This window comes from Oryza sativa, chromosome 1 (genome assembly GCF_034140825.1).
Source record: "Oryza sativa Japonica Group chromosome 1, ASM3414082v1".
Classification (NCBI taxonomy): Eukaryota; Viridiplantae; Streptophyta; class Magnoliopsida; order Poales; family Poaceae; genus Oryza; species Oryza sativa.
In genome coordinates, this window is record NC_089035.1 from 1,201,488 (window position 1) to 1,226,302 (window position 24,815).

General features: G+C 39.4%; 2 protein-coding genes across 2 annotated transcripts; both read right to left on the reverse strand.

The window, feature by feature from the left end:
* Positions 1-4,493: 4,493 nt before the first annotated feature.
* On the reverse strand, positions 4,494-9,253 carry LOC4326042 (uncharacterized). The gene is made up of 9 exons (XM_015785373.3): positions 8,990-9,253; positions 7,765-7,958; positions 7,038-7,210; positions 6,589-6,873; positions 6,272-6,330; positions 6,129-6,165; positions 5,966-6,037; positions 5,263-5,566; positions 4,494-5,101 (listed from the first exon to the last, which is right to left on the reverse strand). The coding sequence occupies exons 1-9, from the start codon at positions 9,117-9,119 to the stop codon at positions 4,733-4,735; spliced, it is 1,623 nt and encodes a 540-aa protein (XP_015640859.1). The 5' UTR covers positions 9,120-9,253; the 3' UTR covers positions 4,494-4,732.
* Positions 9,254-21,462: 12,209 nt separating this feature from the next.
* Positions 21,463-23,867, reverse strand: LOC4326043 (uncharacterized). Its single transcript, XM_015785492.3, has one exon. It carries the CDS (start codon positions 23,699-23,701, stop codon positions 23,225-23,227), a length of 477 nt encoding a protein of 158 aa, XP_015640978.1. The 5' UTR covers positions 23,702-23,867; the 3' UTR covers positions 21,463-23,224.
* Positions 23,868-24,815: the final 948 nt, after the last annotated feature.

Sequence of the window (24,815 nt, forward strand, 5' to 3'; positions counted from 1 at the left end):
ATCAAGTTTTTTCTGATTTTACAAGGGTCAACGAGGACTCGCAAATTCATACTGGAACTCCACTGTTCGCCTGCCAGATGCCAGATCGATCGGCTAATGAATTGCCTGTGGAATCAGAAAACGATAATCTAATCCTGATTTAAGTAAAGCTATGGACTTTATTTCTAGATATATTGTGCTTGCTGGACTCTGCCCGCTTGATTATTTGGCCTCACGATCTTGATCCAACGGTTTCCGTGAGCCCAACAGGGGTCGGAGAATAACTCTCCGAACCCCCGCGTGGCCTCCGCCTCCGACCCATCTTGACCGCACGTTCTTGATCCAACGGTTCCTGTCAACTCAGCAGGGTACGGGGCATTATTCTCCGAAGTCCGAACCGGGCACAATTTTTGACAATTTGACCCTTTGAAAAAAATAATTTTACAAATGAACTACCGCAAAAACTTATTTCAAAAATGATCCTCCAAATCATGTGGCGTTGAAATTAGACACCCGTTGATGCGAAAAACACACAATGGCCTAGAAGATCTTCTTAACTCCTGTGCAGGTTCAAAATCTTGCTTTTAAGTCCAAAATCTTACTTTTAGGTTCGAGAGTGTGCTAGTTGATTTGATCCTACAATCAATAAGAAAGAAAGACAAGAAAACCGCAGTTAAATCTATAAACGATAGCCGATCGGCTAATTGCCGATGTCATATTATAATCGATCGGCGATAATGACTGAATAAAATAGAACTAAATCTACTTGATCGGCTGTAAATATTAACAACATATAATCTTTACTTCGATACATATTTAAACTAAGTGATTGGGATAGATCGGTCGTCATGCCGAGACAGTATAAATCACTTAAGTCAAAATATATACTAAAGTAATAATTATATAAACGTTTATAGCATAGCCGATCAGATAAATCCAGCATGTATCGGTTAATACTCCGATACAACTTTATACCAAGATATTAAAACAAGCAAAATATATTAAACGAGAAGCCTAATATACTCTAATGCGATAAGATCTTAATATAAAGGGCAGATTTAGCATAACAACCAAACATATGAGATAAAATAGCTAAATCAGTTAAGATCGGCTTAAACTCCGACACTATCTCTATTGATGATCATGGAACAGGCTAGATATTACAATTATAGATAGAACTTAATAGATCGAACCCAACCGATGCAGCATTAAGCATAGAGATAACGGTAAAATCTAAACAAGATAATAAAAATCTCTAAAAGATGGTAGATATACGATATAATCTAAATTAACAACGAGATCTAACTCTATCAGGTACTTTCTAACAGTAAAAACCAACCGATCGCAAGTTATATAGTGTAACTAACAGAGACTATAAAGTATATACGATAACTCGACGAATTACACGAACAAGATTAGAGTGTCATAAAGATGGAAGCACTAATCCCGAGAATGCAGACCGCCATGACAAATTTACCTCTAGTTGAAGATCGAATTGATGCAGCTCAACCCGAAAGTAAGAACTCGTCGAAATAGAACGAAAGTAAAAAAGGGTGGCGATGCGCCGAAAGTGTTATTGAACCGATGTTGTCTGATTACAAAGGTTCGGGTAATATTTATACCCGAGATACATAATATGTCCTTACCGGACACGAGTCTTCTATCTAACAAACTCTAAGATACACAAAATCTTTACGACAGACTTTTGCCCAAACATATGTCTAAGGAAATTACATAAAATATCATAATTAATAGATACAATTGCTTATTTGAGAGCTTATCTCTATCGTGGCAATCCTTGTTAAGCACGTCGATCGATTCTAGAAGTAGTCTCACAACCGTCTTTAAGAAAATCGGCTGTCCTCTGTCCGATCCATCTTAGCCGATGCAGACTCCAGCCGATGCATACTCTGTTCTTCGAATCTAACTCCTCGCCGAATCCGCTTCGATTCCAGCACTGAACCTGGTTTATATCTTACAAATTTTGGTCATTAACAACACCTCAGCGCCATGTCAACTGGCGCTGAATGCCGTACCACCGTGGATGGGAGGCTAAGTCAGCATGCCAACATACATTCAGCGCCATGCTATTTGGCGCCGAGGTGTCTAAATTCAGCGCCACACGATTTAGCGCTGAACAAAAGGGTTAGTTTTGAAATAAGTTTTGGCGGCGGTTCATTTGTAAAAATAGTTTTTGCAAAGGGTCAAGTTGTCAAAATCTCTCAACCCCCGCGCCCTCTGACAAGATACTGTAGCGTCGAAGAACTCAGATGTGTCTCATCATGAATTTCTGCTTGTTTTTACAAGAGGTTGTTTGGCCTTGATTCCAACACTGATATCATTTCAGAGTTCAGATGAGAATTGTACAAGGAGATTAATTAGCGGAGGATTCAAAAACTGGTATATATCTTTAGGATTAGAACTTGCACCAGTGTCCGACACAACTGTAAGAAGAATTACTCTTTTCACCGTCCAAATCTTCGGGCTTCAGAATACTACAGCTGCAGGGTTATACTCCTTTTTTTTTTCTTTTGTTCCAGTTACGATTCTGAAATCCTTTGCTATTGTCAGTCCCTGATTAGCAGCATATATTTTACCCTGTAATGGAGTGGCCAAATAAATCATCGTAGCTGGACAACATAAGACTGACTGCATTGAAGATACAGATCATAAGCCAAAACGTTCAAGCAGCAGCAGCTAGCCTGGGATTGCATCGATTGTTCTTCTCTTGCATGAAAAATCAGTAATCAGGAAGAATCAGAAAACACTGCAGAATACACATGATCTGTGCTATGCCCTCTTCATTGTGTACTGAAACCGAACATCTCAGCAGTCAGCAGTGATCGAAGCCAATCAAAACCTGCATTATACTACTCCCCTCTTCCCTAAATGTTTAACGCCGTTGATTTTTTTAAACATATTTGACCGCTCGTCTTATTCAAAAACTTTTGTGAAATATGTAAAACCATTTGTAGACGTAAAAGTATATTTAACAATAAATCAAATAATAGGAAAAAAATTAATAATTACTTAAATTTTTTGAATAAGACGAACGGTCAAACATTTTTTAAAAAGTCAACGACGTCAAATATTTTGGGATGGAGGGAGCAGTATATCTCAACATATGACGTTCTTTTTAATTTCGTTTTTATCACTGCAGGTCAACGTCCAGTATCACTTTTGCAGCAGCTGGGTTGGCAAACGAGCCATCGAGTTTTGTCTGGTTTTACAAGGGTCATCTTGGACTCGTAATTCATACTGAAGCTCCACTCCAGCACAAAACACTGAACGGATCGGAAGAGTATGTTTGTTAACATTGTTGCACAAAAGGCAGAACAAGCTTGTTTACTATTTTATTGTTGTTAGTTACACTGCTGCAGATCGATCGTCTAATGGATTAGCTGTGGAATCAGAAAAATGATAATCTAATTACATACAAACTGCACATCATTACATACAAACTAAGTTTAATCAATTTTAACTGATCAAAATCGCTCAAAAATGGTAACACAGCCCTGTGTACTGTACACGGTAGCTTGTCAGGTCAGAACAGAATAAACAGAGCCATCATGGTTTCCCAGCAAGTGAGCAAACATCACCCAAGTGCGTTCGTCAAGCCAAAGTGGTTACCTGCCAACACAACTACAACTAGAATCCTAATTATGCAGCGCTGAAGCTTTTTTACTAATACAATGATGCAGAATTCCAACAACTTCTGCAACTTGAAATCTTGCAACACACGGGTGTGAAAACCCAGACATGGTGCTCGTCAGAATTCAGATCATGTAAATACTTTTCACAACTAGAGGAGAGGTAAGGTGAAAAATGGTAGTAAAGGTGTTCTAGCTTGGAGCTGAAGTGAATTGGAGAGTTTTCCTTTTTGTCTGATCTTTTCTGAATATGCTTTTCCGGAGAACCTTTCCATGGATTTGCTGTCTGTATCCTAGAGAAAGGGCAGGACCTAGATAGTCACAAATAGAATGATTGTATGTCAAGCTAAAGTGATGTTCCCAACTGAAATTTTACCAAATTACTTTTGACATTGAACGGCCAAGAAGATTGGAACCCAAAACCAAAATCAAATTAGGAAAAGGAAAAGTTGACCCACTCCTCTCTTCTCTTCAGTTCTTCACAAGCAATGAAGCAAATACTAGTAATATTACGACAAAAGGACATCCGAATTTGGTTGTGCGCCTGCTAACAGAGGCCGAAGATGTAACCATTATTATTATTATTTTTTAAAAAAAGGACATTAGAATTGCTGTAAGTTTACTGCTGTGCAAGTACAACCCTTACGACCAGAGCTGAAAATTGTGCATTTTTTTTTCTGAAAACCTCCCGCTTGCTCAACTGCATCAATTGACATGGTTGCAAAATCTGTTCCAACCTCCAGCATAGACATCAGGCTGATCTAGTGTACAAGGAATGTCCCCCCCACCAACAGAATATGGAAACACACAGAACAAGACATGTACATAAGAAAGAAACATGTCCAGCTGAACAATCATAGGGGATACAGAACATTGCTCTTCATATCATAGTGGGGTTTTGCCCAAATTTTGTTTGCCATTAGGCATTAGCCTTTACAACTATTCCCTGAAACATACCATGTATACCACGGAAGGAAGCACTCATCCACCTAGATCATCTCCACTGCAAAATGGGGCTTTGCCCCAGTGCTTCACCTTCTTCTTTTCCTAACTATTACAGGCAATTGCTATACTAGTCTGAATGACCATAGAGACTGAGCTCGTCATGGAGAGCAGTCTACTGGGGTGATCCTTGACCCTGATGGCAGCTCGGACACCTCCTCCCTTTGGGGGCGGTCCGCAAAAAGCATCAAGAGGAGGCCAAGTGTTAAGCCAGAGGCAATGAGAGCCAGGCCTGCTGAGACCAAGCTGAGGTCGCGCCATATAGGAGGGCAGTACTGCGAAGCGATGGAGCTGAATGTGTTGCGGACGAACTTGCAGTCCTGGAGATTGAGCATGAGAGGGGCATAATGGTACAGAGCATAGCTTACATTGGCAGCTAAAACAAGCTGACTGTATATCTCTGGAGTTATGGTTCTGGGGCCAGAGCACAAATCTGAGTCAGGAACTGTGCATGTATAGTTCAGCCATGCCTGAAAAGAAGAAATCATTTTGTTATCAAGCAAAGCTTCACAAATGACCCCATCTAGTAATCCTAAAATAAACCAGATCAGCAAGAGTCATGCATCAGAGAAAAACTTCAATTGAAGCCAACAAATTGTGAAATTAGTAACAGAACAATGCCAAAACTTACTGTGGTTGCATTATCGAAGGTGACCTCCCTAGACTTGCACTGCCGATCAGTCAGGTTCGCATCATAGGGAGAACACAGGTAAGGCATGAACTGCCCAGGATGTTTATGATGTGGCCTTCGATTTGAAAGAGCAGATATAGCCCTATTAACTATGCCTACAAGAATTACCACAACATGTTTACTCTGGTACAAGGTTTGATTGGTTGTGCTTTCATCTACACATGGAAGGATGTTGCTGAGAGCTGTCTCTGCTTGAGGATGTTGTGCCCATTCATCCATTGCTTCACAGGTATCCTTTGCAGCACTGTTGCAGAAAGATTATAATGTTGTTAATACTAAACAGTGAATTGCAACCTCATAAAAACATATTTAGTTTTGGGAGGGATACTATCAATGCTGGTTCATAGCATATGAACATGGGTGACATATCAAATGGCAAGCAAATTCATTCTTTTCAAATGAACACATAGCACATATCAACCGACAAGCAAATTCATCATCGTTGAGTTCTACAAAAATGTTTCTACTAAATATGTTTGTAGCTCTTATACTTTTAATTAATGAAACTGTGGGCTTACCTCCTGATTCACGGTAAAAGAAGTTCTGTTTGATTCATGGTTCCATACCAAGGAGAAAATTAGAATTGTAAGACCTCCTAGAATTATTTCGCATGGAAAGAAGGCTATTCGTAACCTAATAATACCTGTTCAATATCAGGAAAATCCCTAGAAGAATGAAGAGAGTTGCCACTACTGTCCAGCATAAGGTAACAAATCTGTAAAATTCAAAAAGTAAGTGGTAAAAAATTACTGCACTAACATGCCCACTCTAATACACAGTACTTTGTACATGGCCACAAAGCTTACACATAAACTGTACTTCTTTGTCCATACAGCTCCAAAACTGCAAATGTGAGGAATAGGTTGTTCAAGTAGTGAGTGTTAACACATCTGAGATAACAAAACCAACAAAAAGGGCATCAGTTTGACTAACAGAATGAAATTCTTACCATATCCCAAGAATGCAAGAACAGGCATCAACGCAGCTATGCAAATCAAAGCAACTGACCTGTAGTAAAACAGGAATTCAAATTTTCAGTTGAAGGCATAGCATTACTAATAATGTGCTAGCATAAATGAATGCAATGCCATAATAACCATTTTGAATTTTGATTACGCTTCTTAGCAACACAGTGCCGTCATTTTGAAGAAAAGATATAGGCCCACAGATAAATATACTATATAGTCACATGAACTATTATTCAGTCAGTGACTTTCAAAGTCAAGAAACCAGAGGTAAACATGGCAAGAATAGTTTGAAACGTACAAGTTATGGAGAACTTTTCTTATCCTTCTGTAGTTTTCTGATGTCTTTTGGGATATAGTATCAGCCGCTTTATTTAAGTCCACTTTCAAATTGTCAATTTGCCCTTGTACATCTGAAGGAAGATAGAGTGCTGCCACACTGATTGTCTTTGCAAGCGATAAGTAATCGGTAACATTCCTTAGCGTCTGAATGGTGAAATCAGATTGATTCACAACAAAATCGACAGTGCTAGTAGCTTCTTGTCCGAATTTACTCTGTCCACAAAAGAGGATAACAGATCCAGCCCTGGTACAAAATGTAACATTGGTAGATATTAGAACCAGTAGTTATGCCATCTTAGAACTCAATAGTGGCATGGAGTAGAAAACTCTATTTAAACCAGCGATATCCCAATCAGATGAACTCAAAAAGAAAAGGAAAAAATGATTATTAGAGAGTTAGCACATTACGTTAAAGTAAATATGAAGACCACAAGCAACACAAGGCGCAGTATATCTGCATGAAAATCATTTTCTTTGTCTATTCTTGATTTCCAAAAGCAGCTTGCAGCTACAGCAATTCCAAACGAAATAAACCACCCAGCAGCAAGAACAAACCCAGCAATTCCTGTGAATGAAACAGACTGAAACAAACTTGATTCAGCTAAGATGTAGGCAGAACATGGGCATTAAGCAGAACGAAGAGTATAACAGTTCAATCATAATTAAAGGCATAGGCCAGTTTAACTTCAAACTATGCCATACATTTTTCGACTGTAGAGTCAGTGTTTTCCTGTTCTCCTTAGATTACCTTGTAAACAGTATTTACACAGTTCAAAGAAAGTGAGACAACACTGTCATATCATACTACCGCAAATTTCTCAATGTTTTTACATAGATTTTTTTTGGGGGGATTTCACAAATACCTTAAAACCAAACAAAAAAGAATCAAGTAAGTTTATCCATGAATGGTCTATAAGTTGTCCTGTAACTGGCTACTGTATTTGGACAAGTAGAAATAAATTGTCCAGACTGAATTTGTAGTTCATATATAGCCTGTACTGATCTATACTATCATATTCCAACAACCAACATAAATACTAGTATCGTCTACTTGCATATCATGACATCTCTAATAAACTAGAGCTTCAAGAGTATAAAACTTTTAGTGTCTTGAATTCTTGATAGCAACACATACCGCCCAATAGTGCTTGTTAGTGATGTTCCACCCTCCTCCATACATCCTAAGGTGGTCAAGAACATCCGGCCGCCGCGTCCTCTCCTCTGCCAGAACCAGCGGATACTTTGCGATGGGGCCCTCTGCTGGCCCTGCCGCCGAGTCCGGCATCCCTTTCAGAAGCCCCTTCGCCCATGGTCCCAAGTTATTCACTTCTGTAGTAGCAGTTCACACAAAAAAGGAAGAAAAACAACCGTTTAGTACCAGTCCAGAATACTACTAGCTGATAATATTTAACCATAACTACCATCAAAGTTCTGCTTGCTTGTACAAGGCAAGAAGCAAATGAAAATTGCCACTTGGTTGTAATCTTGTACGATAAGTAAAGCATCGAGCTTCACATTTATAAGCATAAATTACGAAAATCTAGATTCTGTTTGCGCATGAACCAGTGAACGAAAGTGCCGCTTTTACACAGAAAGATGAAAGTTCTACCACTCCCTAGGAAGAAATGCTTCGTGTGAACCTTGTGACTTCACGTGTAAGTAAAGACCGAATTGTAGCCGTCGCAGATTAGAGCACCGACATGATAATTAAATACTGGTACCCAGTGTTTGACTTGTTCCAAACGAGATGAGAGAATTTTTACTAGTGGAAGCGAATCACCAAAATTAGCATCCCTGAACTACGGGGTTTAAAAAATCAACTAACAGACGGAAGGAGATCTACCCGGCAAACGCAGTAAAGGGGAAGCAATATGGCCCGAACGAACGAGCAATCACCGCCGAATCCTCCGGAACAATAGCCGCTCTTTTATGCAGAAATTGAGCAAAACAAAAGCCGGATTTATTTGGGCTTGATTCTCCGAACAAAATAGAGCATATCCGATATAGAAATCGAATGAGATGAGATCACCCTAAGACGCTGATGGTTTCGCAGACGGCGACGAAAAAAATTAGTAATATCTGAACAAAAAAGCGCACATACTGATACTAGACAGGACAAACGTAGCACCGGCGCAGTGGTCCTGAACAGCAGGGTGAAATCCACCCAAAAAACACAGCTCCAATCAGTAACAAAATGGATTGAAACGGATGAACTCGACCTAATTAAGCTACTCATCCGATCCCCCTCCGCTCACTCCACTCCACTCCACCGATCGATCGCAAGTCGCAACGGAGAGATAGAATAGAACGAGAGACGAATCGCAGGACCACTCGCCGCAAAACAGCTCAAGCCCACGCACCTGGCACGCTGTCGATCCCCTTGGCGGCGCCGCCGAGATCGGCGAGCGTGTCCCCCGACGCCACGGCCGCCGCCACGAAGGCCGCGACCACCACCACCGCAGCGCCCGCGCCCGCGCCCCTTCTTCCCATCACCGCATCTAGGTTCGTCGGCGCGCGCGGCGAGGTCGGGGCGGCGGCGGCGCGCGCGCGCGTAACGGCGGGAGTGCGAGCGCGAGTGGACGAACACCTTCCACTGGACTAAGCCCGCGGCGTCGGTCGGTCTCGTCTCTCTCCCTGTCTCGGGTTAGTTATTACCGACCCCGACGCGACGGTGTGGCGGGCGAAACGGCGTGTGCGTTTCGCCTGGGTGCGCGTAGCGGGGGAGACGCCCTGCCCACGTGGCAGGCGGTCGGCGACACGTGGTGGTGGCGGTCCCCACCCTCCAGTGAGTGTCGTTTCGGTGCGCGTCGTGAAAAAGGACACGAGTTGAGTTGAGTGCGGTGGTGGAGGGTGGGGCCCTGTAGGGATCCCTTGCGGCGTGGGACATGTGCTGCCCCTGCCGCTGCCCTGCCTTCGAGGTTGTATACGAAGAGGCTCGGTTTTGCGGGTTAATTACGCGGGGTGCCATGAGGTACCATAGCGAATTAGCGATCAGATCAGGGGTAGTTTGGGAAGTTTGTCACGTGGAACAGGCGTCTCTGGGTGGCGGCCCCACCTGCACGTGTCTGTCTGCATATTGCTTTGTTGGTGTGGAGTTGGGTAGTGTGGCAAATACTGTATAACTGTACAGTGCCTTTCTTGTAAAAATACTAGTGTGTGGTGCCATTAGCTAGCTTTCCTTCAGTTCAGTGCAGTGCAGGTCAAGAAAGGTGTTGCTGATTACGCGTTCTAATTTGTGTTCTTAATTAGTGGTAGTAGCAGTGTAGCACCTACTTAACTTTGTTAGTGATGAGTGTATACTATAGTATGGGCCGGATGGGCGCTAAGCATAAATATCTTGGCTTCCTTTACTTAATTTGATATCTTTTCGATATCTTTTCAGAAAGTTGTGTCGTAGTGGAGGCCGAAAGTTGTCTGAAAAGAGAGATCGATCCTGAGACTGAGAGCGAGACTGCCGGCTGCCGACTGCCGACGACGACGTACGAAGCCCCGATCCGTCGACAATGCAAGGTACTACGTACCCAAACTGTACAGAATATGAACTGTTTAGTTTACCTCTATTCCTAACTTTTCATCACATTATATCACATCAAAAACTATCCTACATATATAAACTTTTAACTTTTCTTCAAACTCCTAACTTTATTCAAACTTTTAACTTTTTTTTCAAGTAACTAGACACATCGAATGGGTGCTGCTACTAGTGTTCGCTACGTGTCATTGCCTGGTTGTCTCGATCTTTTCGTTCCTTCCGGATGTTTTGGCACACCTGACCGTTCTCATCGGTGGATCGGTCAATCAATGCAAATTAGTAAGGCCCAGTTTAATTCGCGAAATGAAAATTTTTAGGTGTCACATCGGATGTTTGACCGGATGTCTGGAGGGATTTTCAGACACGAATGAAAAAACTAATTTCATAACTCATATGGAAGCCGCGAGACGAATTTTTTGAGCCTAATTAATCCGTCATTAGCACATGTAGATTACTGTAGCACTTATGGCTAATCATAGACTAATTAGGCTCAAAAGATTCGTCTCGCAATTTCCCCCCTAACTGTACAAATAGTTTTTGTTTTTATCTATATTTAATGCTTTATACATGTGTTTAAAGATTCGATGTAATGTTTTTGAGAAAAACTTTCTGGAAACTAAACGCACTCTCACTCCTTATCATTTCGGTCGCATGATGATGTTGAAAAACATCCAGAAACAAAAACACGCAAAAGGACACATCAGACTAGCTAGCGTGTACGTACGTGTACGGTGTACCGGTGTACACCCACGGAAAGTACAATCAAGAGCAGGAGTGATCCTTCCATTATTCTCCAAATCTTTATATTTCGAGTAATAGTACAACAAATCTTTAGATTTCGAGTCATCAATATATGTAAAGATTTAAAGGTATGATATGCAAAAACTAATAATATTAATTAGGTGGATCGATCATAAAAAATAGTATAACTTCACGCAGCAAAAATGAGCGTACCTATCATTAGCTTCCTTGTGGAAATTTGATTAGGTGTTCGTAACTAATTATTCTTTAAGCGCAAATTACTATATCAATAACAAGATATGTCAGAGATATTCATTGGAGTCGCGTGTGTTTGCAAAGGTGAGTGTGAGGGTGTATATATAAGTGTCATATGCGTGTATGTGTTAAAAAAAAACTCATGCAATTATAACTATTTTTTTTTACAAAAGTATGATTTAGAAAAATAGACATGTCTTAGGAGACACCCACAAACCCTTCGAACTCATCCATGATCCATGAAGCTTCACCGCTCAAGATAATAGTTAAGCTCCTTTGGGTTCATTTAGCTAAGGACTTTCATCCATGAAGAAGAGCATGAAAGGGTCATTTGGGCTGGGCCAATGGGCCAATAGACTAATTTAAGCTCAAGGGCTACTGCAGCAGTGTGGGCCATCTCCATGAGGCCGGCCCCTATATAGCCACGGTCCAAAGGCCCAGTTATTAGCTTAATCCTGTTATCTTGTCACAGGAGGCGGCCCATAAATTAATGAGCTAAAGTTTACACAAACTTAAAACCCATAAAATCCATCACGGCCCATCCCTTGCAAAAGGCAGTCTTTCAAGCCCAAAGTCCACAGAAATATATGCTGATAGATTATTAAGCTATTCATATCAATCTCGGTTCGGCCTTCTTTAGCTCATAGATTCGATAAGCTAAAATAATCTATCAGCGGATTAATCTCATGACTATTTAGGAGCAGCTAGCTAGCTAGAACTAATACTGTATTGCGGTCATGGCACGGTCGATCGATAGCGATCGAGATGGATCAACTAGTAATTAGTTTGTTATTATATATGGTCATCAAGCCATCATTTTCTCTTTTTTTTTTGACGCGAAAGCCATCATTTTCTGATAGCGAGTTGGATCGAGTTGCCACTGGCTAGCGAGCATGCATATGCAGTAGATACAGCCATACAGGAGTCACAACTGAATTAAAGGATATACTCCGTATATAAGCTAGACTTGTCGACGGATTGAGATGTTCTACGCTTTATTATTAGTCTAATCACCATCATATCGATCATCAGTAGTAGTACTTCGACCAAATTAAGCGATACTAATTTACAGATTCAGTGCATGCAGACCAAGCTGGGTGAAGATGATCTCTTACCTAGTACAGTACAGAACCAGACATTATCTGTGACGGGCTGACGGAGGCCGGCGATTTGTCAGGTATTCATCCGTGTCAGACAAAAAAAAAATTCAAAGATTGGACCTTTTTTTTTTCTCGAGAATGTGAAGATTGGGCTTCACGGCTACGCCTACGCTCATTACCGACGACCGAGTCACCTTTAATAATCGGTTTGGGTTGTAACCCATCACATATGAGTTATCCGTGACGGGTGAATTGAACCATGAATATTGAAACCCATCTAAGATGTATGACATCTGTGACAGTCGTTCGCCCAGTTTTCACATCATTGATCACTTATCGGATAAGGTCATATATCCTCTGTCAACACAGATGAGGATGGATTACCGATTGTAAATTCCATAATTTCATGTTCTTGCCGCTGGCTCCTATGTAAAGCCAACACTATAAATAAAGTCAGCCAATTACATTAATACTTCCTCCCTTTCTAAATATTTGACACCGTTGATTTTTTAGCACATGTTTGACCGTTCGTCTTATTCAAAAATTTTTGTGAAATATGTAAAACTGTATGTATACATATAAGTATATTTAACAATGAATCAAATAATAGGAAAAGAATTAATAATTACTTAAATTTTTTAATAAGACGGATAGGTTAAACATATTTAAAAAAAGATTAACGACGTCAAATATTTAAAAACGGAAGAAATATTTACTTCTTCTTCGAGGTGCTCGAGCCTGATGCTGATACAGAGTAAGGGCAAGGTTCGTTTCAGCTTTTTGGGCGATTAGCCACACGGAGATGGATCTCGAGGAGTAATGCTCCTTATGATCTCATGCATGGACTGCCTGATGCTTTGGGGTGAATAACGCTAAAATTGAAAGTTTGGTTAAAATTGGAACGATATGACAGAAAAATTGAAAGTTTATATGTGTAGAAAAGTTTTGATGTGATGAAAAAATTAAAAGTTTAAATAAAAAGTTTAGAACTAAACCAGACCTTGGTACTGTATATTAATTGTACTACGTACTCCGCAGTCGTCCGCACTGCAGGACTGGTAACGAATGAATTGATCGATCGTGTAGCCGTGCAAAAGCAGCAGGTCCTGTACACGTTGACGACCCAACAAGAGCGGCCGGTCTCGATATTATCCATCACGTACGGATTCACGGACCATATAGGACTACAAGTACTCATTTATATATGGGCCATGTTTAGATTCAAAATATTTTATTCAAACTTTCAATATTTTCGTCACATCAAATATTTAAGCATATACATGGAGCATTAAATATGGTTAAAAAAAACAATTGCACAATTTTTATGTAAATCATGAGACGAATCTTTTGAGCCTAATTACGCCATGATTTAACAACGTGGTGCTACAGTAAATATTTGCTAATGCCGGATTAATAATTAGGCTTAATAAATTCGTCTCGAAGTTTATATGCGGAATTTGTAATTTGTTTTGTTATTAGTCTACGTTTAATACTTCAAATGTGTGTCCATATACTTAAAAAAAATTGGCACACGAACTAAACACAGCTATGGTGTGATATGTCAACCATGGGAAAAGATGATCTATGAGTGTTTTAACTGTGAATCTTTTGTTGTAGTGCTAGGATTGATGCATGACATCTTATTGAATAAGGGATAGTTGGGGACGGACGCGGCTTGCCTGCTCCTCCACAGTGCTCCCATCCGTACTCCCAATTTATCGGACGGCTCTGATTTTTTGGTGATGGGCCTACATCTTCTTTCTCCCAAGCCTATTCATTTTCTTTCTCCAAGTTCCTCTCCCATGGAAATAATCGGAGAAAAGGAAAAAATGAATCGGCTAGAACAACGATCAACGGTGGCAAGATCTTTGATTCTCTTCGGCAACGCGATTTTTCAAATCGTCAATGCTAACGATCAAGCACATGTTAGGATCAAGCGATTGCTAATTTGGGCTTTCGTGACACTGTAATTAGCACTAAGCAACTAATTAAATATTTTATCACAGTACATGAGGTTAGGATATTTTCTGCAGCATGCTCAATATGAATGCAGTTATTCAAGTGATTATAATAAAACTATCAGATAGAGGATGCTCTAGATGGTTTCCCCTCAAATATGAGGTTACTTTGGATATCTTTGGTAGAAGAAGGATGCAACCGATCTAAGTAGCAGTTTTATGATTTATCGTCTGCTATATGTCTTCTTTTCTGTTGAAGTTTTTTTTTTCTTTCGAAAAATACCGCCGCTGATTTTGCAGGTAAAAATAAATAAAAACAGAGACGAACCCACCGCTAAATAACCGAAGCCGTCCGATGCAACGGAGCATGGATGGAAGCCGCGTCCGTTGGGGACGAGAGAATTATTAGAGGTAAGATGAGAAGAAAATTAAATAGGGGTGGCCGGTTGATATATTAGAGGTAAGATGAGAAGAAAATTAAATAGAGCGCTGTTAATGATATATATATTTGGCAATAGAACTGTTAGCAATAGGCCTGTTGGAAAACCAATATGGTTCGTGGTAAAACCTGCAACTGGTATAGCGCCCCTATTTTCATAAACTACTATATAATTATTATTTTTAAAAAATATTTTGAAATAAGTGAGAGGAGTCAAAAATGAACTTATTGAGGGAGTAGTTTGAGATGATCAAAATTTGCAGCTCAAGATTGGGCTAGCCGCAGGCATGTACTACTACTACACTGGTAGTACTAGAGAGAGACATGGAGTAGTGGCAGGTCACGTCGCTCTCGCGCTCTGGCCGATGTAGGAGTATCTATCTAGTGCTCGGTCGTCTGGCATAGTGGCATGGCCATGCTGCTGCTGATTTGTTGTTGCGATGAGAGGAGAGGGCAACGTAGAGATAGATGTTACTAAAACTTTTAAATCCCTGTCATATCAGATGTTTAAACATTAATTATAAATATTAAATATAGACTATTGATAAAACTTATTCTATAACCCTAGACTAATTCACGAGATGAATCTATTGAGACTAATTAATCCATGATTAGCCTATGTGATGCTACCATAAATATTCTCTAATTATAGATTAATTATGCTTAAAAAATTTGTCTCGCAAATTAGCTTTTTAGTTTTGTAAGTAGTCTATATTTAATACTCTAAATTAGTGTCTAAGTATAGAGACTAAAGTTAAGTCTCTGGATCCAAACACCACCGTAGTTCTGGGATGGAATAAGATTCATCCTAGATTGCTATATTATAGGATGGAGGGAGTAATACACTACACTACTCCCGAGAGGAAACATGCTTTAATTTTGCAGATCAAAGTCATGAGTGTGCAGTGATGAGTGGCAGTGTCTGCATCGCATCGCATCGCAATGTGCGATGGGATCTCGTCGGCATCAGGTGGCACCACTCTACTACTACTCCTGGTGTGGTGGGCCCTTCCTGTTGACCGGTCAAGATCCAGCCAGTGATGATGAGTTGGATCCCATGCGGCCAGTCAGCAGCTCTCAGCTCCTGGGTCGTCTCCATCAGCACACACGTGCCAGATCCCTCCGTACGTCCCCTCCAGATGTAAGTTATTACTGGTTACATTTGTACCGTATTTTTTTAATGAGACAGAGCAAGTATATACTCCCTCCGTTCTATAGTATAAGTGATTTTTTAAGGGATGTGACACATCTTATGATTATGCATCTGGACAGGCTTGGACTATGTAGATACATAATCCTAGAATCTGTTACATCCCTCCAAAATCACTTATGTTATGAGACGGAAGGAGTACTTTTGCATGTGTCGTCGTCTTCACCTCTCATTCTCTACGAGCAGGGTTTACAAAACCACACGGTTATCATGTTGTTATCATGGTTATCATATGCTGTAACCTTTTTAGTTTTTTAAACCACGATATATCTTGCGGTTACCGTTAACCCGTGGGGTGATGGTAGTAAACCCCATCCACGAGCTGGCTTAGCTACAATATATCCTCTGCATCCTCCATCTGTCTCTCGTGGGGCTGCCTACACTCCTTTACATATAAAGGCTGGATTTTAATTTGTTATCTTAAAATCCATCTTGTATAACAAGACGAGCATATTTCGTACTCTCCTAGTCTCTTTTCCTCCCTCTCTCGGAAGACATCTTACGAGTTTCTTGAATTGAATGAGCTCTAAAAGAATCTACTTCTACTTACACCATCCGGTTTCATAATTCTCGATAATTAATTAAGTTTTAAAGTGGAATAGGCAATGTAATTTAATACTAAACACCACAAGAGTATTTATCAGGTGGTTTTGGCGCCAATATTAAATCGTTAATATGTGCGGTTACTTTATCACGTTTGTATGAGTATATGTTATGGCAACATCCAAGTACTATATTATTAAGAGATGTGTGGATTACGCGAATGTAGTGTTATAAACAAAACTAGCTGCCCTTCCTTTTATACTGAATGATTGAATGGTTGAATGATTTATGATACTCCTAACTATTTAAGTATACAAATGAATGGACTAACTATATTATGAAGTTGAAAAGCACATTTAATTATTCCAAGAAATTCGTATATACGGTAGAGGGTCTTTTAAAAATCACACCGTCCAGCAAGCGTACGCATTCTTTTATTCATCCGTCAAGAAATAAATTAAAAAAAGAACATGGAGTACGTGAAGTCCAACATGACACATATATTGCTGAAATGGAGTATTTGATAGGTGGCAAACTCTTAACTTATCTATGTATATGATAAACTGCAAATTTATTTTCAAAAAGGATCGATAAATGGATATGGTCTATTGCGATATTGGACTATCTGATGATGATGGCCGATCTACTTTGCTTGCTTTCTGACCAAGTTAATTTTGACCATTTCCGATCCTTAAGCTGTCTGGCTGAGTGAATGATGAGTGGTGAACTACGAACAGTGCATTTGGGGGACATTGCTTTGTTTGGATTTAAAGCTTGTTTTAACTTTTGCAAGCAAGTTGTTTGGTAAGAGTCAGCTAAACAAAACCAAGCTAGCTATGACGAAGATATAGATCAATAGATGCCCCGGTGTTCACCTTTCTACCTTCCGGTTTTCTTCTTCACTTTCTCTAATTTTTCTCTTTCTCTTTATTTCTCTTTCTCTTTACAGAAAGGGTGGCCATCATCTGCATCTGCAAGTGATAAGGATGCATGGCTAGCTAGATGCTTTTCATCTTAATTTCATTTGTTAATTAATTACGACACCAATTCTCCTTGTGTTGTCACTGAAATTGTTTCCATGGAATTTTATTTGAAAATTTTAAATTAGAGCCTTGTCGCGGAGCATGCATGCAGCTCTGCAAACTGCAATTGCATAATTTATGTTAACATCATTCATGCACAAACAAAATACACACTAAATTAACAATTCTGCCTAGAGAAGAAAAATAAGCTAATCGGTCGATCAGCAGCTAAATAGTTTTTTTTCTTGGGAAGTAGTAACTAAGTACCTTTTCTCCAACTCTTTTCCAAGATATACTCTGTATATATTATAAAATCAACAGTAGCAGTATAATTCTTAACTGTGGCAAGTGCCGACAAAGGAGAATTAGATTCAATTCAGAGAATGAGAATACTCCCAATTCTATGAGCACCTCCAATATATAGTTAGAAACCTTCCGTGGAGTATTATGGGACTGCGAAGTGAATGTAGCTTAACTGGTTACATTGCTTATGATAGAACTAATTCACATAGGTTCGAGTTCTAGATTTGATACGAATTCTTGTATTTACGGCTAATTAATCTTTCAATGATAGGTAACGCACCCGTCGACAGCGAGGTGTTCGTGGTAGCTTTTTGTCAATATCAAAATATGCTAGCTCTTCGAAGGTGCTAGCTCTTCAAAGGTGTTTATAGAATTGGGTGTATATGTGTTTATAGAAGTGAATGTGTATGTTGTAATTAAGCGCATATGATGTTAAGTACAAGTATCATGATAACTAATGAACCGACTAAGCACTGAAGCTAGCCGAAGTTAGTATATGTATAAATTTATGAAAGGACAGCATCTATCGATTATTTGAGTCGATCTGAAGGCATTCGCACATCGACTTTATTTCTCTTCTTACACATGCATGCATGCTGTCATATGTACAGTGTACATTGTCTGATGGATCCGCACGTACTCTCTCATCTGCTTTGAATAATTATTAAATTATCGCCGATGATTCGAATATATTTGTACACGCACGATCGATCGTGTGGTTGCTACTAGCTTTTGATCTTTGTCGTCTTGTTCATGTTCTATTAGTATATGATCACAATCAAATGCCCTGGTCACCAAAGTATGCTGTTTCGAACATGTTTGAAGTCAAACTTTAAAAATTACTCTCTCCGTTTCATATATTATAACACTTCAAATTTATCATAAGTTATTTTTTTAAAAAAAATTAGCTGAGTTCATAGAAAAATGTAGGAACATTTTCAGCATCAAAATTAGTTTGATCATTAAATCCACCCTTAAGGTCTATTTGTTTTGTGTTGGAAACGGTGCTACATCTTTGTATGTACTGTACACTTGGACAAATTTGAATAAATTTGACCTAACTATAGATCCAAAAGCATCGCGTAATATGGAATAGAGCAAGACCAACACCAATTTTATTAAAACAATTATATCAGATTTATCAAAAATATATTTTTAGATTTGCCTTGAAACTTTACTTCCACAAACACTATTACTCTCTCCGTTTCATAATGTAAGTCATTCTAGCATTGCCCACATATATATAAATGTTAATGAATCTAGATATAAACACATGTCTCAATTTATTAACATCTATATGGATGTGGGCAATGCTAGAATGACTTACATTATGAAACAAAAGAAGTATTTTATTAGGAGATGCGTGCAGTGACAAGGATGGCGTGGTTTCAATCAATCCTATGTTCAATCCCTAACACACTCACAATTTCTGCTTAAAAAAATGTTTGGAGGGACGTCTTTCCCTCCAATTATTATTATTATTATTATTATTATTATTATTATTATTATTATTATTATTATTATTATTATTATTAAGTATCTTGCACTAAAATTATTGGTTAGTTTTATTTAATTTTGATGACCATGTCATATCTAAAATTAACAATATGTTTTTGATTGGATGGAGAATAATTTAATCTTCATGAATTGGTGCAGACACATGATTCATAGTATGCATTATGTCGACTGCATGGCATTTATTCTGGGGGTGAAAGCAAATCGATGCATGCATCTGTATGTACATGCATGTGCAATTCAAAAACCTGCAGGCGCAGGATAAATTCAAATAGAAAAGAAAACGTCTTCTAGTACCAAACATGAATCCACAAACTTCCAAACACATTAATCAATTCCACCAAATTACAGCTTGGATCCATGAACTTTCAAATTTGATCCCGCTATTTCCACCTGGCGTGGCCACAGCAGCTGGCAGAGACGTAATCAGCCTAATTATGCTTGCCGTTGACATTCCCAAGCATAGTTGGTATCTTGGTTCTCTCTTTTTCCTCGGTTAAATTAAAATATAGGTTGCAAATGTGCGAAAAGTCTCAAACTTTTCCTTTCTTTAAACTAACCTTTACTCTAGGACGCCCCTGTTTTGCGAGTGGAGTAGAACACGTCGTCATTGCCAAATGACACTCTCTCTTGGCCTATCTTTTCTTAAATAAGTTGGATTAATGTGATAACGATAAGAATGATAGTGTTTGAGCCGTCTTTTCATGAAGAGACGAAAAAAATAATCAATTAATTAATTAATTAGCATTGAAATGAATAAGTAGTACTATGTATCATTGTGTTCTTGGATTACTTCATAAGACGCTCGATCGTGAAAATAGTTTTAATAAAATTTCAACAAAATTATGTTCGAAACAACAAATATTTGTGATCGGAAGTACTTGTATATTCACCTTTAGAAAATAGAAATAGATATACCATGAACTCATTCATACAACAGCCGGATAGATATACATCACTACTCATCTAGACCGTTCCATGGACTACATACATACGTATGGTATATCTTTGCTATTTATATTCTATATATATATCCAGCCTATATATAGAGGAAAGAATTGAATGAGATAGATATTGGAGATGGCCTACAGCTACTACAAACGGTAGAAAATACATGAAGATAGAAACGGGTGAGCATTGAAGGGAGAGGGAAGGAATTATAAATGGCAGGCAATAAAGGCCTTCCAAATAGGCTCCCTTCATCCCTCTATAAAAGCACCCCTTCCCCTTGCAACCTTTCACCCATCAACAGCAACAAACAATAGTTCTTTTCTTTCTCTCTCTCCCTTTGTAGGTGTAGATGTTGATTTCATGGCTCTTCTGATCTTCGTGTTCTAGTCTCTCAGTATTATATGCATAGTTGAAGTTTTTTTTGGTTAACATAGTATTTCTGAAGCCTCTGATGTTTGCTTTTGCTATTGCAAATCTTCTAGTTTTGTTTATGCTATATACTATATGTTTCAGATCTCTCTTGGTTTGTGGTTTTGTTTCTTTGTTGGTTGTTTCTTGAATATGTGGTTGCGTTTTGGTTATGAAGTGGAGCTCCTTTCGTTCCAATGAAAGGTTTATCTGAAGGGTGATACAGCTGCTTGTTCATGGTTCCCACTATTCTATCTCATAGGAAAAGAGATAGGCTTGTGGTTTGCATGACCAAGGAGCCGAATCAACTCCTTGCTGACCACTCTTTGGATTGAAGGGAGCTCTGCATCTTGATCCCATATAGTAGTACATGTCACTACTGATTGCATGTCTTATATATTTGCCCCCTGTTCATGTTGGATTTGATTTTTTCCTGGTTCCCCATGTGTAGATCTAATGATTTTTGATAATGCTTGTACTTCAAACCAGTCATATATAGCACCTGCATATTCGATGGAGAGATGATCTGGTTTTGCAAGCTTCGTTGTTTTGGCGTTACTTCAGCCACTGTTGTTATTTTTAATTACATGTAAAGGTTTCTTATGTTTCAATCTGAAGTATGATCTCTTTAGCTAATCAAGAGATTCAGATTTATTTATTTTTTGGGTATCATTGCGTTGAATGGTGTACTTTGCATCGCTTTATTCCCTTGTTGGTGAGATGTTATGTCACTGTTGAATTATTCCATCACTGTTTGTCTTTGCACCAGCGTGTTGTCCATCTGTTGTAGGGACAAGCAGATGTTGTTAGATCTTGCTTTGCTCTTTGGACAGTTTGATCTATCTCTCCTGAACACTGCTTGTGTCCACTCTTTTTTTCCCTTTTGCTACACCTGGTTCTGATAGATTTGCATCAGATACCCTTATGCTTGGATCTACTAGCCGCTCTTAGTATTTTCATTGCTTCGTACACCGGTCATCACATGTTCGTCTGTTTATGTGTACTGTACTACTCACTGACAGTGTGCAGCTGTGGTTATTTGGCCTCACTGGCAACCGTGCATCATGCTATGCATGTTCTCTTTCTTTGGCCCAACATATGCTCTTCTTTGTTAATTGCTCTTTTTTTTGTAGCATTAACACGTCGAGATTGATTCTGATGCAAACATATTAGGTGTAGATCCGTCCTGGAGAATGGAGATTATATGATGTCTATTGTTTGGAAGAAGAGAAATATGGAAGACTGATGCAAACCTTTGCCGGCATGGAGTGGAGAACGTTGATCAAAGAAAGTTTTCTTTAGTTGATGATTGGGTTAAATCCCAAGTGTAACCATAAAACAATTCCTGCTTGCTAGTCCTGTCATTCTGTATATCTGAATGATGTTTCACAATACTCAAATGCCAAGTTTTAAGATATTTTTTTGTACTTGTGGATTGTACTTATAAATCAATGGATAATTAATCATTTCTACCGAGAAGGGTGCTCTTTTTCCTTCTATATGGTTAATTCCGAAGTGTAACACAAACCATTCCTGCTTGTTATTTAGTCCGGCAATCTGTAACACTGAAATTTCTACACATAGTCCCCTTTTTGCTCTTCACCCAGATTGTTTATTTGAAAAATTTAGACAGCAACTGGCGGTTCGTACCCTATATCAGTCCATTCAATGTTATATATCTTGCAGATTACCCTAAACCGCCGAATTAAAAGTAGCAAACAATGATACTTCCCGACATCTACCAAAAATTATCTAGGTTTTTCGAGTTACAGATCGATATGAGTGTCAGATAAGATCAAATCCATTTAATTTACTAGTACCTTGCATTTGCTGCGCCGCCGAGCTTGCTATCTTCGTGGCCGGCCGGCGGCGTGGTCGACGGCGATCGACGAGGAAGACGAACCCATGGCCAACTCATGTGTGATGATCCGATTCGTTTGTGGGTCGTCTGGTTCGTTCATCTTTGTTTTTATGGGCCTCCATTTGCTAGCCGGCCCAAACAGCGATACTCTCCGGTTTTCAGCTGCTTTTTCACATTTTTTTTAGCACACTGTATCTTCATTGTAGAGACTTTATTTCTGATTGATCTCATGCCCAACAAGAGCCAAAACATGCGTGACCACTAGGTCCATTTGCTAGCTCGCTTTTTTTTTAATAATAGAAATGGTTTACATCTCTGATTTTCGCTGAAGGCGTACAGGACAAGTTCTCAACTTCTCTCAGAATTATAAGTTTTTTTTGCGAGGACCAGAATTATAAGTTAAGATTACGCTATCAAAAGAATTGCTAGCTATTGTGCTTGAACAATATTAACTTTGTCGCCCAAAAAATAATTATACCTATACACCTGGACAAATAGTACTTGTCAAAATGCATTGTCAGAATCACATTTTTGTATGGAGATAACAATTGGTAGGAGTAATTCATAATTGCTCATATACAAAGGAATATTCATGTAGACGAAATGTTAATTTGACAATCTATATTTCTTTTCCTGTAATTGAAACGATAATCAAATCAAACATTACATATACTAGTTTTTTTAGATAAAATTAAATTAGTATAAACTAGAAAGAACACAAGTGTGATCATCCATGGTTAGCTTGGAAGCTAAGCTTCTAGTGTTGGAGGTTGGAGAGGAGAGACTGGGAGGCATGGAGGAGGCCGGAGACGAGGACGAAGGCGGTGGTCGGAACGCTCACCGCCACCGCTGCCACGATCCCGACGCCGACGCCGGGGCGGGAGCTCATGAGGAAGGCCTGCACGGCGCCCACCAGCGCGCACACGTCGGCGTCGTAGCTCCCGTACCACTCCTTCTCCCACGCCGCCCACTCCGCCGGCGGCTCCCACCCGCTCTCCGCCGCCCTCATCTCGTGGATCCTCCGCCGCAGCTCGATCATCCCCTCGTCCACCACCCCGCCGCCGCCGCCGCCCGAGAAGAACTGATCCGCGTCGTCGCGCCGCCGCGACCTCACCGCCGCCGGCTTCCTCAATGTCACTGACGTCGTCGTCTTCTGTGGTGGTCGCCGGTATGGGAGCGCCGGTCCAGCCAGGCGAACGGCGGCGGCGGGGAATTGGGAGATCGCCGGTTGCATTTTTGGATTCCGATAAGAAGAATTGTGCAGCTAGCGAATGCTGTGATTTGATTCAGCTAACGAAATTCGCGATTCGATTAAGGAGAGAATCAGAATCGCGAATTTGAAATGGATTTTAGAGGAGGATGGAGAGTGGAGAATTGGTGGAATGCGATTTGATTGATTTGGAGCTTGGGCTGGTTGCTTGGGTTTATATATATAGTGCGTCGTTGTTGGCAAAAAAAATTTAAAAAAAATAAAAAAACGCGTGGCAAGAACGTTCCAATGGCTGATTCCGTGTGATTACCTATCATTTTTTTTCTGCAAAAGTTCAGACATTGTGGCATCCAGGATAGTTTTGGTCAAGATAACATTAGTTGTCTTAACAGAAAGGAGAGCTGTTCTAGAAATGAGTTAAATTTAACTACAAGCTCCATCATATCATGTCCTAAAAATTATTATAATTCTTCTGTTCTTAATTGTTTCCTCCCTCGACCCCTTTCTTTCGGCCTATTCAACATTTAGAATGTCGACATGGACTCTTAGAGACATTAGGCTGTGTTAGCTGGAATGGGTTGGGAACACTAATTAAAACTTAAATCTCCTGCATACGAAAAATGGAGTGGTCCATTAGCACATAACTAATTAGGTATTAGCTATTTTTTTTTAAAAATAGATCAATATGATTTTTTAAGCAACTTCCATATATAATTGTTTTTAAGAAAACACACTGTTCAGCAGTTTGGGAAGCGTGCGCATGAAAAACGAGGCGGAAGGAGTTGGGAATTACGAACAGAGCCTAAATGTGTGTTCTTTTATCCCTTTTTATAACTTGTACCTCTTATTTTTCGCGCGTACGCTTTTCAAATTTCTAAACAACGTATTTTTTATTAAAAAAAAGGTTTTACAGGAAAGTGCTTTCAAGCATAGGAATTTGAAACACGTCGACGTGGCTATGTTCGTTTCAAGCTGTTAAATGATATTCCCTCTGGGCTGATAATACTTATCGTTTTAGATAAGAGTGAAGTCAAACTTTAGAATATTTGATTATAAATTATTTTTAAAATATTTGTCTTTCAATATGGTTACTATATGTATAGATTAGTCTTAAAAGGTACTTTAATAAAATCATATA

Bases quoted from the DNA above. Each gene is read 5' to 3' on its own strand.
- LOC4326043 (XM_015785492.3), bottom strand. From the start codon at position 23,701: ATGCAACCGGCGATCTCCCAATTCCCCGCCGCCGCCGTTCGCCTGGCT.
- LOC4326042 (XM_015785373.3), bottom strand. From the start codon at position 9,119: ATGGGAAGAAGGGGCGCGGGCGCGGGCGCTGCGGTGGTGGTGGTCGCG. The intron at 7,959-8,989 runs GTGCGTGGGCTT...CTGCTACTACAG, and splicing joins GGGGATCGACAGCGTGCCAG to AAGTGAATAACTTGGGACCA. The intron at 5,567-5,965 runs GTATTATTAGGT...TTTCTGCAACAG, and splicing joins ATTTTCCTGATATTGAACAG to TGCTGCAAAGGATACCTGTG.